At 43.6% G+C, this 14,337-nt stretch overlaps 1 protein-coding gene across 1 annotated transcript; it reads right to left on the bottom strand.

The window, feature by feature from the left end:
- Window positions 1–4,032: 4,032 nt before the first annotated feature.
- LOC121355130 (kazal-type serine protease inhibitor domain-containing protein 1-like) lies at window positions 4,033–12,732 on the bottom strand. The gene is made up of 4 exons (XM_041470329.1): window positions 12,063–12,732; window positions 6,364–6,524; window positions 5,540–5,684; window positions 4,033–4,178 (listed from the first exon to the last, which is right to left on the bottom strand). The coding sequence occupies exons 1-4, from the start codon at window positions 12,517–12,519 to the stop codon at window positions 4,033–4,035; spliced, it is 909 nt and encodes a 302-aa protein (XP_041326263.1). The 5' UTR covers window positions 12,520–12,732.
- Window positions 12,733–14,337: the final 1,605 nt, after the last annotated feature.

Raw genomic sequence — 14,337 nt, 5'->3', positions numbered from 1 at the left:
CCGCCTCCCTCCTCCCCCCGCGCTCCGGCCCGTCCCCACGCACGTCCCCGCAACGCCCGGCGCTCCCCGGCCACCAGCCCAGGTCCCGCCGGGCGCACCCACCTGGACGCGCAGCGCGTCCTTCCGAGCGGTGCATCCTTCCGAGCGGTGCACCCATCCTTCCGAGCGGCGCACCCATCCATCCGAGCGGCGCATCCTTCCGAGCGGCGCATCCATCCTTCCGAGCGGTGCATCCATCCTTCCGAGCGGTGCACCCATCCTTCCGAGCGGTGCATCCATCCTTCCGAGCGGGCGGGCCCTGCGGGGGCCGCGGCAGAGCCGGGGCCGGCCGGGGGTGCGGAGTGTGCGGGCCCCGCGGGGTGGACATGAGGCGGACCGGGGGCGGACACGGGCGGAGGCGGTGCGGGGGCGGTGGAGACACGGGCGGTGCCAGATCCCCCCGGACCAGCGCGGCTGCAGCCTCGCGATGATAAAGGGCCTGAGCAGTTGATGTTTCCCTGATGCTTTGTGGACCACAATGCAAAGATTCCCATGTGAAGCCCGGTAACCCCAAAGAAGGGGCCCGCACCAGTAGAATGTTTCTGGAAATGGAAATTGCTTTAGACCTGGAAGGAAAACATGAACTGGGTGTATTTGCTGGATTCATCTTCAGCAGTGGGGTCAAGAAACAATTACTATGACAATTTAATCAGGGTAGAAAGAGTGGTTTCTTTGTACATTAACTATCACAGTTGGATCACTGAACCATATGCTTTTATACAAAAAAAACCCCTTCATTAATTGTCTGAAGCAAAATTATGGAAATGGGGTTAATAAATAAACAAATAGTTCAAGAACAGGGTCTGTGGATAGCATATGTATCCAATTGTGAGTGAGAGCTGGGCTTCCTGCAGGATGAGCCAATTTCCAGCTTGTCTGGAATGTCTTTGTTCCTGGCCAGAAACATCTGTCCCCCTGGCCTGGGTCTACTGCCCGAGGTGACGGCTCAGCAAGGACAGAAGGGAGAGCACAAAGCTATTCCACAGGGCAGGCAGGGAGCCCACACTGTGTTCAGCTGCACAGGGCAGCCCTGGCACCCACTTTGACCATCACTTGAATAATTTGGATCTCTGGAACACAGACAATTGCCTTTCTACATCCAATTTCTGCCAGCTATATCCTGATAATTTTAAGGGGAAAAAAATTTCTCCAGCTAAAGAATTAATGGATTCCTAGACTAATAGCAGACACAACTTGAATACAGCAAGTAATAATATTAGATTATGAAAGTACCCCAGCCTATGTCAGGGTCTTGCCTTCAAGCAGAAGAATTTCTTTAGCAACTTCTGTACAATTTCTTTACCTTCACAAGGGAGGGGGAAATGACACAGTGAAGATGCTTGTGTGACAGGAGGAAGCTGTGCCATGAAGTTCAGATGTGCATGTCACAAAGTCTAACAGTCTTCTGTGGAAGCTCAGTTAAAGAAGGCTTTAGGTGTGCCTTGTGAAATACAGTACCAGGACTAATACATCATTTTCAGCTCAAGCCTGGCTCATTCCCCACTGGGTGGAATAAACCTCCCTTCTTGAACTTGCTGCTCCTTTGGGTTACATTAACAGATCTGTTGCTACAGGCAATGCATTCACAATGCATTGAGATCCATTCCAGGCTACTGCGTAGAGAGGACTGAACCTTCTCCATGCTTTTTTAAATGTAATAATAAAATACTTGATTAAAGCATATACACAAAACCAGCCATTTGTGTCCCCTCCTACAAAAAAAAAAACCTGGATTTTTTCAAGGTATCAGTGTTCCTCTTTTTTGCATCACACTGAATTTTTTCCTAAAATGCAGTTTTCTTACTGAAAGGAATGGCTGACAATTTACAAGAACTTATAAAATATATATAAGAGAAATGCAATGTGTTTAATTTAGAATTCTTTGTTTTGGGACAGTTAGCTTTTCTTAAATAGACATACTCAATCAGGACAAACATTTGCAGGTATTTGCTAGAATTCTGCTGCACATTTTGTCATTCAAACATTCTTTTCTTTCTGTTTTCCATTTTCCATTAACAACAGCAAAAGGCCCTGAAGAATTCTTATTTCTTTCTATGGCTAATAATTTCAAAATTATTTTCTTGCCATGTACTATATCATACCAATCTATATTGCCACCATTTAGTGATTACTTTAGTAATCTAATTCATTAATTTGCAATGCAGATCACAACTGATCTTGAGGATATGTCTGCATATTAAATAGTTCCATAAAAAGTAATCAGTCATTTCTATCAGATAATTTAAAGTTAATATATAGTGGATAAACAAAAAAAGTTATTAATATATCACTAAGAAGATCAGGAAGAATCCATAAAAACAAAATCAGTAATTAAATATGAAGCCACTTCCTATTCCTAATTAAAACTAATTAATCTTTTTCAATAACACAATGACACACTTTCTTCTCATAAGCTGACAATACCCCATGAAGCCTGAAATGAGATAAATTATTCTTTGGTTGTTTGCTGGACAGAGGTCAATAATACCTCAGGGCAAACACTGTCTATAGCCAATTTCTTAAAGAATTTCAAATTGAAAAGAAAAATCTTTCTGATAGCAAAGAAGGGCACAAATAGCACATTAAAAGAAGAATTTGTGAGGCAGTGTATATGCATTAAAAATCCTGCACAGTGTGTGTGTACAGCGCCCTTAAAGGCTCCTGTCACCTTGAATCCAGCTGGTGGGCAGCTCTGTGTGTGCAAGGATCCTGCACGGGGCTGTGCCTCGGCCCAAGGAGCCTGCTCATTCCCAGGCTTTCCCTGAGCTTCTGCTGCCTTAGTCCTGAACATGTGCAGTAATTTACTGCTGCTCATCTGCCCTCAGCCAGTGGGAACCAAAGGTGTAAGTGCAGGGTTGGTTCTTCCATTACCCATTAACTCAGAGCCAGCCTTCATATCATTAGTTAACAAAAGCAATTGGAGAAATTTCTCGGGGTGCTCACTCAGCCCTCGGAAGTGCTGTGCTTTTGGTTCCAACTCCTTTGCCGTCTGGTTCATGGGTCAGTTGGAACAACGTTCTTGTGTTCTGGTGGTTTGCTGCTCTTTCAGCAGCCTGGCAATGCTGATAGCTCTGGGATAGGGGCAGCTTGTTCACAGCCCCAGACAAAACACAGATCCTGGCTGCAGAGCGCAATTCCTGTGTTTTTGAAGGGCATGCATCGAGCTATAGAGCAGCTGCTGCTGTTAAACTGCAGGAATGCCCACCAACCAGCATCCTGTTGAGGGGGGTGATCATGATCCCAAGCCCTGAACTGCTCCGAGACTGCTGGGAGGGAGCTATTGCCGTGGGGAGCAATGCAGGAGCTGTTACAAGGAGCCCAAAGGTGTGCTCAGAGGTTTGAATGCACAAAGAATCTTTTCTGGCTGTGTTTGAGTATTGACTGCAAAACAGTACTTACTGCCTTTAGACTGTGATTGCTTCATGTATCTATTAACAGTAAACAAAAACATTCCCCAAAAGACAGATAATTCACCTTTGATGAGATACAGAAAATTTCAAATGAGAAGGAAAATCCTGCTGAAACTTTCAAGAAAACATCAACTAAGGAGATTAAAGACTGTTTTGCAACCTCCATACTTACTTAGGCTTGTTGCCATGTGAACCATCTCTTGATATTTCTTAGTACTTTACCGAAAAAAAGAAAATTGATACAAAATAAAAATTTTGTTTAACTGTTGGCATTTTTGCTCAACAAATTAGAATGTGTGAAAGAAATTACAAGATAATTTAAAAATTAATATAAAATCGCATCCCTTTGGCATACTTAGTAGAAAGGTGCACACTGAAGCATTTTATTTAATAGTCTAAATATATGGTGTTACAAATGTTTTTACTTCTGGTGAGTAGCATGATACACTTCATCCAAAGCTGCATTTCGGGAAGGTGGATACACAAGTGAGTATGTGTGTTATCAGAGGAGCCATTTTCAGAACAGAGACTACTGGTAAATATAACAGTGTGAAAGGATTTGCACAAGAGATGTATAAAATTACTATTCAGAATTGTTTTCATTATCGTAGTTCCCGGATTCGTATTCTTCATCATCTTCCTCATCAGAATTGTCATAATACTCCTCGTATTCCATGCTGTAGCTCACGCTTCTACTGCCAGCAGTAAATGCAAATGCAGGAGACGGGCCTGCAAGATGTAATTGAATCCAGATTAAATTAGCTGAAGATAGGAACACAGAGGAAGGGTTGGGTTTGGATTTGTACAGCAAGCCCAGATTTTCTGAATCCTTGTTATCTATGAAAAGGACAGGGGTTTTAGCCAATAGCTTGATCTCATACCACGGAAAGTCATGAGCAAATTTCTATACAGAACCATGGAATCCCAGAATAGATTGGTTTGAAATGGATCTTAGACCTTATCTCGTTCCACTCCCTGCCATGGACAGGGACACTTCCTCTGTTTCAGGCTGCTCCAAGTCGTGTCCAACCTGGCCTTGGACACTTCAGGGATGGGGCAGCCACAGCTTTGAAAAACCTGTGTCAGTACTTCACCACACTCTGAGTAAAGAATTTCTTCCTAACATCTAATCTAAATCTCTCCTGTTTTAATTTAAAACTATTCTCCCTTGTCCAACCACTATCTGCCTGTACAAAAAGTCCCTCTCCCTCCTTCTAGTACTCCCCGTTTAGGGACTGGAAAGGTGCTGGGATCTCCTCAAAGCCTTCTCTTCCCCAGGGTTAACACCGCAGCTTGCTCAGCCTATCTCTAGAGCAGAGGTGCTGCAGCACTTGGAGCATCTCCGTGGCCTCCTCTGGACCCACTTTAACAGGTCCATGTCTTTCCTGTGCTGAGGACATGTTTAAAATGCATTTAATTCCTAATTCTAATAAACTATGGTATCCGTCTTCTGCACCTCCTGTGCATCTTCAAATATTCCCAGAGAAAATGAAGCTTTGAAAGCCATTTATAGAAACTGGACAAATGACAAACTCCCCTAGACCAGGAGGTAAATATGACAATGCATCTTTTTCCTGAATTTGCCAGGAAAAACAGTTCTCCATGGAGGAAGAAAGTTATTGTTCTTCAGGGCTGGGCCCAAAGCAAATCAATAGAAAAGTTATTTCTTACATCTTTCGAACCACTCTCATTGAGGAACAACAACTGTTTCCTTCCTAATTTTATGAAAAATAAACAGCTAAGCAAACCTGCCATGATTCAAAGATTCAAACAGTTACCCCAGCTGTTGTTCTGGGTCCTGCTAACATCAAAGGACTTCTCTGGGATAAGGACGGTGGAATAATGTGTCTCAGCTGTATGGCTCCAATCCACAGCTTTCTGTTTTTTGGAAGCTGGTATAATTTGCAGCAAAATATTACTATATAAACTGTTATGGGATAAAGTAAAATAAAAGCACACAGAAGAGTGAAAATATGGTCACTTTTGGGTAATTTCTCCTATGCTTCATTTTCATTCCAACAACCCCATCCTTTGCATCCTGCTTGTATGCATTTTTATATTTTTTACATCCAAAAAAAAAAAAAAATTACCATCAATGACTTTCAATCTTGCAGAGGCATATGTTGCACCATGCTTATTCTTGGTGTGGCAGATATAAATGCCTTCATCTGATTTTTTGAGGCCTTGAATCTGCAGCCAGCCTGTCACACCATACTTCTGAGGCCCACCTCTTGCCTTTGAGGAGAAAAGAAATGGTTGAAATTAAGTAGCTAGGAGACACCATGATATTTCTGAAAATGATTGTGGATGGACTAAATATCATTACAACTTTTGCTTCTTTTTGATGCCATCATGCTTTGATTCTGCTTATTCTTGCTGCATTGTGCTTTACCTTCTTGTTGCTCTGCACCTCTGTTCACGCTTTCCCATCTCTGCTCTTTCACCTTCACTACCTTGCACGGTGCTCACATTCCTGCTCTCCTTCACACCACTCTGCTCCTCCTGTCCCTTGTCCCAGCAGCACTTGCTGATTCTTCAAAGCAGCTCAAACTCAGGCTGAGACAGGGAGTGACTCTGGGGGAGTTGTTAGGGCTAAGGGGGCCTGACCAAGCTGACACTCAGCAGCCAGGTTTCATGGGTTGGTACGACATTCCATGGGCACTTTCACACTTCATGACAGTTTCAGCTGGCTTGGAGTAAAGTCTCCTAAAGAAGCATAAGTGGTACCCTGGCTGTTGTTCCTTGTGCTGGGACTGCCGAAGCACTGACAGAAATCATCATTCTTTGCACAGTCACAGGGCCCCTACTGGGAATCTATTTATTGCAACAGTGTTGTGTTCTGTAGGAGGAACTCACAGATTAACCACCCTGCTCCTGTTCCCAAACTGGATGGAAAGGTAAATTCAAGTTTTACCTGTACGGAGACGTGGGTGTCATCTCCTGGCAGAAACATTTTATTCCCCTTTTTTTTCCATTCAAGCTGTGGCATAGGATAGGCTGACACCTCACAGCCAAAAATGACATCATTGCCAGTGTAATTCTGGATATCCTGAGGTGGCACAGAAATAACAGGAGCTGCAAAGAACCAACAGGGTGCTTTAGGAGGCAGTACACAAAGAACACAAACAAAAGGTTTGTTAACATTAATCCCTGCTTCACAGGATATCATCAGATTGTGTTTACCTTTTGGATCTCACACACTGTGAAGAGCCACATGGTTCCAAGCACCGTTTAAAGTTCAGAAAACCTTGTGTCTGTGTTTTCTGAGAATGCTTATTCATGTCTGTTTTCCCCCTTGCAGATGATTGTGGAATCCAAGCTGAAATCGAGGGCTTTATTTTGCCCCCTGAGCTGTCATTGTGGAGCAGGCTCGGGCTCCCCCAGCAGAGCCACCAGTGCCCGCCCTGGGCTCCAGAGGAAACCACAGGAAACTGGCAGCACATGAGTCACAGGGTGACTGGATTGTGTGACAGCTCTGAATGTGTCACATTTTGGTTAGCCGAAAGCCAAAACACTGCTGTTGCTGGCGTTTTCTGAGTACATCTTTGCCTTAAAGCTGCTAAACATTGTCGAGCACTGTTACCCATGAAAGTCACAAGTTACAACAGCATTAATGAATTTTACATTTATCCTCAATCGCTATTGATGTCATCCAATATTGGTGTTAAGAATGAAAAGGATTGAAATTCAATTATTTCCATAAGGTTTCATGTTATGCTTATTATACTTGTTACATTTCCACTTGTTTCCTCCTGTTCTCGCACTGTCACCCCCTCCAGCGTTTATTGATTGCCTCGGAATTCTCCTTTTTCCCTTTTCCCGGAGCAAAAGCAGTAGGCAGCCGCGAGAGGGAGCCAGGCCGGGGCTGGAGGCAGCGGAGCCATCCCCGGCGCTTCCGCAGCGCACCGCGGGCGCGTCCGTCCCGCCGGGCGTGCGAGCGCTGCCCATCTCCGGCTCGGCCCGGGATGAGCATGTCCGGCGCCAGAGACAAAACACTGGATTTGCTGTTAGCACAGATTTCCTGTGTTGGAGATCTCTGCTTTGTTCCCCCTGATCTGTTTGTCGACAACAAGAAATGTTTTTCCTTCTAAAACCTGTTTTCTATTTCCAGACCAGTGCTCAAAAAGGAATGCATTTTCTGGGTGACTTGAGTTGTATTGAATTATTTTTTTTCCACGCATCCCAGATGCTTGGAAATAGAAACTTCAAGTAAATAATATATTTTTACTTGCAATATTTGAATCAATACATAGGTGCAGCATTTATTCTTTGGCATTTGAAACTGTAACAGCCTGTTCCATGTTTTCAAGCAACAATTTATAACACGTTTGTCAGTTTTTAAGGATGAGTGTGTGCGCAGAAAATATTAAATGCATCCTGATTAAAATTAATTGCAAATAAATTATACAGAAAACTATCAATATTCCCATTTATAAATGACTCATTAAAAATCTTGCTACTCTTTAAAAGTAAGTTTTTTTCAAACTAGGAAATTAAATCCTTAAATGCTTGCTCTTTCATGAGAACTGTACATTCAGAATCTGTTATTTCAAAAATCTTTATTCAAATCAGCATTAACTGGATATCTTGGATGAGAATTTTCATTATTTTTTTTTTGCCTATGAACTGATCACAGAGGGTTTGATATTAAAATATACTTTTAAATCTTAAAATGAATTGAAACCCCATTCCTTTTAATGATAAATCCACTGTAGTTAAGCCTAAAATGTACAAAAGAAACCAAAAGTCTGCATTGACTCACAGGAGTTTTTTAAATTGTTCCCACACAGAGACAGTGTAAAAAACTTTTCAAATAGGCAGATATTGCCTGGTGAGTATTTTTGTTGTGCTGCTAACTCAGGTGTCCTGTGGATCCCCTGCCAACGCTGATGTGTGGCCAAGGACTGGGTCCTGCCCGTGTCACTGTCCCAGCCATGGCTCAGCCACCCACAGAACACTCCTGGAGTCTGGAGTGCACAAAGGTCTGAATTACAAATCCACATTGCAGCTGTCCAGCACTGCCGTGCACTAGGATAATTCCACACCAGGAATGCCCTTCTTTCCATTAACTGTGAGGAGAATACAGCAGACAGCTGGGAAGTGTCTGGGCTTGATCCCAGTCCTGCAGCTGAGTCCAGGGCTGGCCTCACCTGAGACCAAACCCACAGCAAGCAGCAGTTCTGATCTAACCAAACTGCCCTTTCTGAATGTCAGCACACCGCCAGTACTTTCACTGTCCACCCAAACTTCAGAAATAAAACACTACAACCTCACAATATCATTTTGCTGTGTTTTGTGGAAGAAAATTAAAGTAACATTCTACAATTTAAACAGAAGTTTATAAACTTTATTTTTGAATGTTTCAGGTTTTGTGTTCAGACAAATTCTCCCATGATATCTGTGTGTATTTTGTTTGCATAACTGATTAGAAACAGAGCTGTACTGTGTCATTTTGATTCCTGGAATAGATAAATTTTTGTTGATAGCTAAGGAAAATGTTCTTGTGTCCTGGCGTCCAGAGCTGAATGGGCAGGAGCTGCTTCTTTCCTTTTACGGTCCCATTCAGTCACAAATTATCCCTCTGCATAATAGAAGATGTAAACCAGAAGCCAGGAAAAGTCAAAATACTTTTACCTTTCACAATAAACCTGACATCACTCCAGACCAATTAATTACTTAATTAATAGGATATTTTTCTCATATTGTTTAGGATTAATTTTTGCTAATATATGTCTGATTAGATGGAAATGGCATAAATTTTTGTGGCTTATTTGTTTTTACGCCAAAATTTACATTTAAAATAAATCACGTGGCACAGCTAAATATAAAGCGAATCACTGCTATATTGTTCTGTTAGTTCATTAAATTATCAATGAGAAATGTTTGAATGTGAATGGGGATGGTTTAAGTGTGGAGAATCTGTATATAATCAATGTACTTAGAAACCTTGGTGAATTATTAAATAAACTGATCAAAACTGGTTTTCAGGAAAATAAATATTTTTTTCCATGATTTTTTAGCGAGCTAGGCCTTTTTCTTCTCCTTTTTCTGGCAAGAGAAGAAAGATGAAAGGCTGTATTCCTCTGATGAAAGGAGTTTATTGTTATTTATTTATTCATTGGTTGCTGTATACAATTAGTCCGTTTGGCATCAAGAGGAAACAGCAGATGCTTTGAAGGAGAGAAAAACAAAACAAAGTACTTTGAGCTGAGTGAAGGTTATATTTATAGCTTGGTACCAAAACCCCACAGTGCTCAGTGTTTGTTTCGCATGCAAATTGCCGTGAGGACAGCCCGTGCTGCAGCGTTCGCTGCTCTCAGAGCCAGGATCCTGCTGCCTTTTGTCACCAGCTGCCCGCGGGGCGGGGCGGAGCGCGGTGCCCTGCCGGCCCGGGCTGGGCTGCGGGCTCCCGGGACAGCCGCGCCCGTGGCGGCCCCTCCGAGACCCCCGAGCCCGCTGCAGCCCCTCCGCGCCCCTCCGAGCCCGCTGCAGCCCCTCTGAGCCCCTCCGATCCCGCTGCAGCCCCTCCGAGCCCGCTGCAGCCCCTCCGAGCCCCTCCGAGCCCCCCCGAGCCCGCTGTAGCCCCTCCGAGCCCGCTGCAGCCCCTCCGCGCCCCGGGCTCCGTCCGGGCTCTAGGGATTCCGAGCCAGCGCGGAGAGCGGCAGCTCGAGGCCAGGAGAAGGGCATTTGTGACCCCGGTCGCTGCCAGCCCAGCGCCCTGCCCAGCGCGGGCGTGCTCCAGCTGGGGGCTTTCCTCCGCCACAGCGTCTTTCTTAACTGAACTGCGCAGCAGTGACACGGCTGTGAACTTTCCGCAGGCTTCTGTACAATTCAGTAAGCCGAGCGGCGAGGATAATTCTCTGCATTCCTGGAGGGAGGCTCCGGCTTTTCCGGGGAGCCAGGGAAGCAGTGGGAAAGCGCTGGGGGTGATGCCTGCGTACGGAGCAGAGCAGCCAAGATCCTTCTGCTGGAGGAGCAGCAGTGCGAGGCGCCTCGGGGGTGACTGGGGGCTGCTGGATGACAGCAGCAATTAAAAGTGGTAGTACTTCCAAATTGAAAAGTCTCTTGTACGCGGACAGTTCTGTTAAATTAATTAGAGGGACCACTGCTTTAAGCCTGTGCGCCTGAGCAGATGCCGCTGGTGCAGACTTACCGACACTCGCTAAGGGAGGGGCACTTCTGGCCGAAATCTTGCTGGAGGGGTCATGCCACAAGAACTACTGCTACCGAGTCCCAAAGAAAGACTCCTTCCCAAGCTAACAGACTTCAGCTGTACTGCAGGCTGGCGTGCATGTCCCTTTCCTGACAAGCCTCGTTTCCCAGCTTAATACCCTGATAGCAAATAAAGGGTTCTCTAATGGATCCTTCTCTTGCAGGTAGAGAAAGAGAAAAGAAGCCTGATATTAACTGTTCATCACTTTTTCTAAGTGGTCAATATCCCTTGTTCATTAAATACAAAACCACAGCATACAGTCTAAGACTACTAGAGAAGAGCAGGTGAAATATACCTGAGTTACTCCCAGTCTTTTGCCAGAGCTGCAATTTCAGATTCCTTGAGCTGTGACCCATTTGTGACCCACAGACCTCTTCTACTTCGTTTGAGAAAATATTTGATTAACTTAAAAACCCACAGTAGTTTCTCATTTAGAAACAAACAAAAGCCTCTTCACATTTTCATTTTATAGTCATGTCTTAAGTGATAGATGCCCAGTAGTAATGACTTGTAGTAATGCAAAGAAAGAGAACAGCATATGAGCAGGGAGCAGAGTCCCCTGTACACCCACCTAAGAATCCTTCCACTAACAATGACCAGAGACAACTGTGCACTTTAAGAGTCCTTTAAGGAAATTGTTTCAGCTTGATTTTGTTTTACTATTTTGATTTCTCTTTCATGGATTAGCTAGATTTTATGATGATTCTGAATTGGATTAGTTTGGACCTTTTTGGTAAAAAGAACAGAGCTGTTAATTAAACCCTGTCTTCTTCTATTGCCCCTGCTTCACTGCTTACCATGTATCCTCACAGGTAGATACACACATGCACACATGTACCTGTGTGTGTATATGTATACATGTAGACACAGGATATATATATATATATATATATATATATATATATATATATATATATATATAAAGAGAACACACAGGTACATGTGTGCATGTGTGTATCTACCTGTGAGGATACATGGTAAGCAGTGAAGCAGGGGCAATAGAAGAAGACAGGGTTTAATTAACAGCTCTGTTCTTTTTACCAAAAAGGATATATATATATATATATATATATATAATGAGATCTGCTTTACTATCACCACTTTAAAATTAAAAAAATAATCATACTCTGATTATTCAGAACAGACCCAGGCTGTAGATTGATGCCTTTTTAGCTACCATGAGATTTAATCCACTAGTCTAATACAAAGGTTTATAACAAAGATTAAGTACCAGATGCTGAAACACATGTTTAACACAAAGTAGCATTAAAACAGAATAATGATAATTGTAACAGAAACACAGTATTAGTTTAATGACATTAGGCTAGAGTAACTAGTAGCACATCTGAAGATAAGAATCAGCTCTTTTTTCAGTTTGGAAGTGCCTATGTACACATTACCTGATTCACATGGCCCTTTATGTTTCATGCTGATGTTTCTTTTCGCAGCATAAGCCTTGTTGAACTGACAGATGTTTTCGTAGGTTTTCCCATCAGGTCCACAGATGCTTTCTTGAGATTTGCACACACACTGGGGTTCAGGGACTTCCCCAAACCTTGCTTCATCAGCATCCAACCTGCACTCGAGGTGATCCCCGCACTGCCCATAAAAATGATTGCCCTGGTCCAAGTCGCAGATCTGACCTTCCACATTCCCACATTCCGGACAGCAGCCACAGCGATCCAGCACAGCCCCAGCTGGACAGTCCTTGGGCTCAGAGCAGAGTGCCAAATCACATTTTCCACAACTATCTCCTTCCCTTAGCAGCCTCCACCAGCCTCGGTGGTACAAGGCAGGGAAACTCTGTGAAACCTGTACCAGTGCTACCAGCACTGCTGTAACCATACGGTGCTTCATCTCGAGAGTGTAACAAAAAGAAGAAAAGGTCCTTGGAGTAAAGCCAGGGAGAGGAAAAAAAAAGCAAACCAAAAAAAGAGCAAGCTAGTGAGAGAAAAACATCACAATCCTGATTTTGTTTTAGAATATAAGCTGTACTCCAAACACAGGCTTTAAGGAAAAATTAGTATCAGATTCCTAATCTGGAACTGATAATAAAAATGCATCAAGACCCAGCAGCTTTTCCCTAATGCAGTTTGGAATGTGAGTACTGCTTGCACAGAGACCAAACTGCCCCTTCTGACAGCTGAGTTGAAGCTCTCTGAAAAGCTGTTTGCTCCATGTCTCATTGAGCCAAATTTGCAAAGCCTTGCTCTACTGGAACATTACATTGCAGCTATTGTGGAAAGGGGAACAGGGAAAAGGAGTGTAAAATGAAAAAAGTCACTGCTATGAGTGGCCCTCCCCTACATCAGGCAAAATAGATGTCCACAAAAAGATGAATATATGTACAAAGTAGCACCCAAAACCCCAGTGCCCTGGGGCTTAGCCAGTACTCTAGAGACTAGAGCTTGGTGCAATACCAAATGTGATCCATTCCTGATCACAGCTAGGGGCTCTGAATTAACACTTTATTTACAGGCTCTGTACAAGCAAGAGGCAATCCAAGTCAGCCGGCATTGACTTTAAACTCTCAGGTTTAAGATCAAAGATGCCTGTAATCATTAAAGGACCCATTGTTTGTCTCTCCATATATTTTCTGTTCAGTGTTTATGGGTGTCTGTGCTTTGCAACACAAAATAATGTAGTCCATGTTTGGTTCTGAGAACAATGTGCAAAGGTTTAGAGCACAGGCAAACGTGAGCAAATTGCTATAGCTTCAGAAGGAGATTCTGCTAAGTGTCAGATGCTGTGCTCATCTTTTCAAAGCACTTCTTTGCCTTAGTTTCTTAAGATGTGCTTACACTGCAGGTTATGAAGGAAAATGAAAGAGGTAGCTTGGATTTCCTTCTGTGCTTTTCTGTGTGTATATGGCTGCCAGTTCAGGGAGATGGCTTTGCAGGGTCATTTCTCACCAGATGTTGCACTCCAAAGATGGAGTTCTTTCTCCGTCTCAGGATTTAGACATGCTCCCTGTCTCCTGGCAGAAATCTCCCTTCCTTTACCCTGCTGCTGAGATTTTGTAGCCCACAGGCTGCTGTTACCATTGTTCAGACTACATGCAGCTCACCAGCAATTCATCCTCCTGGCTGTGGGGGTGGAAGTGAAGCATCATGGACCTGCAGCCCAATGCCATGGGTCAAAGATCACCACTACCTACAAAGGAAATGTCTCTGGGTGCTAGCTTAAAACAACCCTACGAGCATCACAGTTTGAAGACAAACACATAAAACTAGGACAATGTTAAGAAGCTGCAATAAAAGAGAAGTCATGCTTCTGGCCTACTTTTCTTAAAATCTTCCACAAGCAGCATTTCCTCCTCTTTTTTTTGTTCATAGTGTGTAACTCCTTGCATGAGCTCAGTGAAGGATGCATTTTGTTGTACCAGCCTTGCATCCTCTGGCTGCATTCACAAAGCCAAATGTTTTGAGGTCATATATCTACTTTTCATCCCAAACATTTCCATGGTTTTTCCTAAATTCAGCTCCCGTACCATCTGCACTATTTGAGATTACCTCTTCATTTGAGTTAAGTAGCAGGCTGCTTCAAAATCACTTCCTTTTCCTAAAAAGCACAAAATGCAATTTCCCCCAGCCTACACTGATAACACTTCTCAAAGCCACCCTAGAGACACCTGCAGGGCACTGAGTTTTTTCCTCTGATCACTGGGATAAATAA

This window comes from Pyrgilauda ruficollis, unplaced genomic scaffold (assembly GCF_017590135.1).
Source record: "Pyrgilauda ruficollis isolate IOZ18807 unplaced genomic scaffold, ASM1759013v1 scaffold105, whole genome shotgun sequence".
NCBI lineage: Eukaryota > Metazoa > Chordata > Aves > Passeriformes > Passeridae > Pyrgilauda > Pyrgilauda ruficollis.
The sequence above is the reverse complement of the archived record's forward strand: the minus strand, read 5'-3'. Positions and strand labels throughout refer to the sequence as shown.

Coding starts and splice junctions, on each gene's coding strand:
- LOC121355130 (XM_041470329.1), bottom strand. CDS start 12,519: ATGAAGCACCGTATGGTTACAGCAGTGCTGGTAGCACTGGTACAGGTT. Junction 5,685..6,363: donor ACACCCACGTCTCCGTACAG/GTAAAACTTGAA, acceptor TTCTCCTCAAAG/GCAAGAGGTGGGCCTCAGAA. Junction 4,179..5,539: donor AAGATTGAAAGTCATTGATG/GTAATTTTTTTT, acceptor TACATCTTGCAG/GCCCGTCTCCTGCATTTGCA.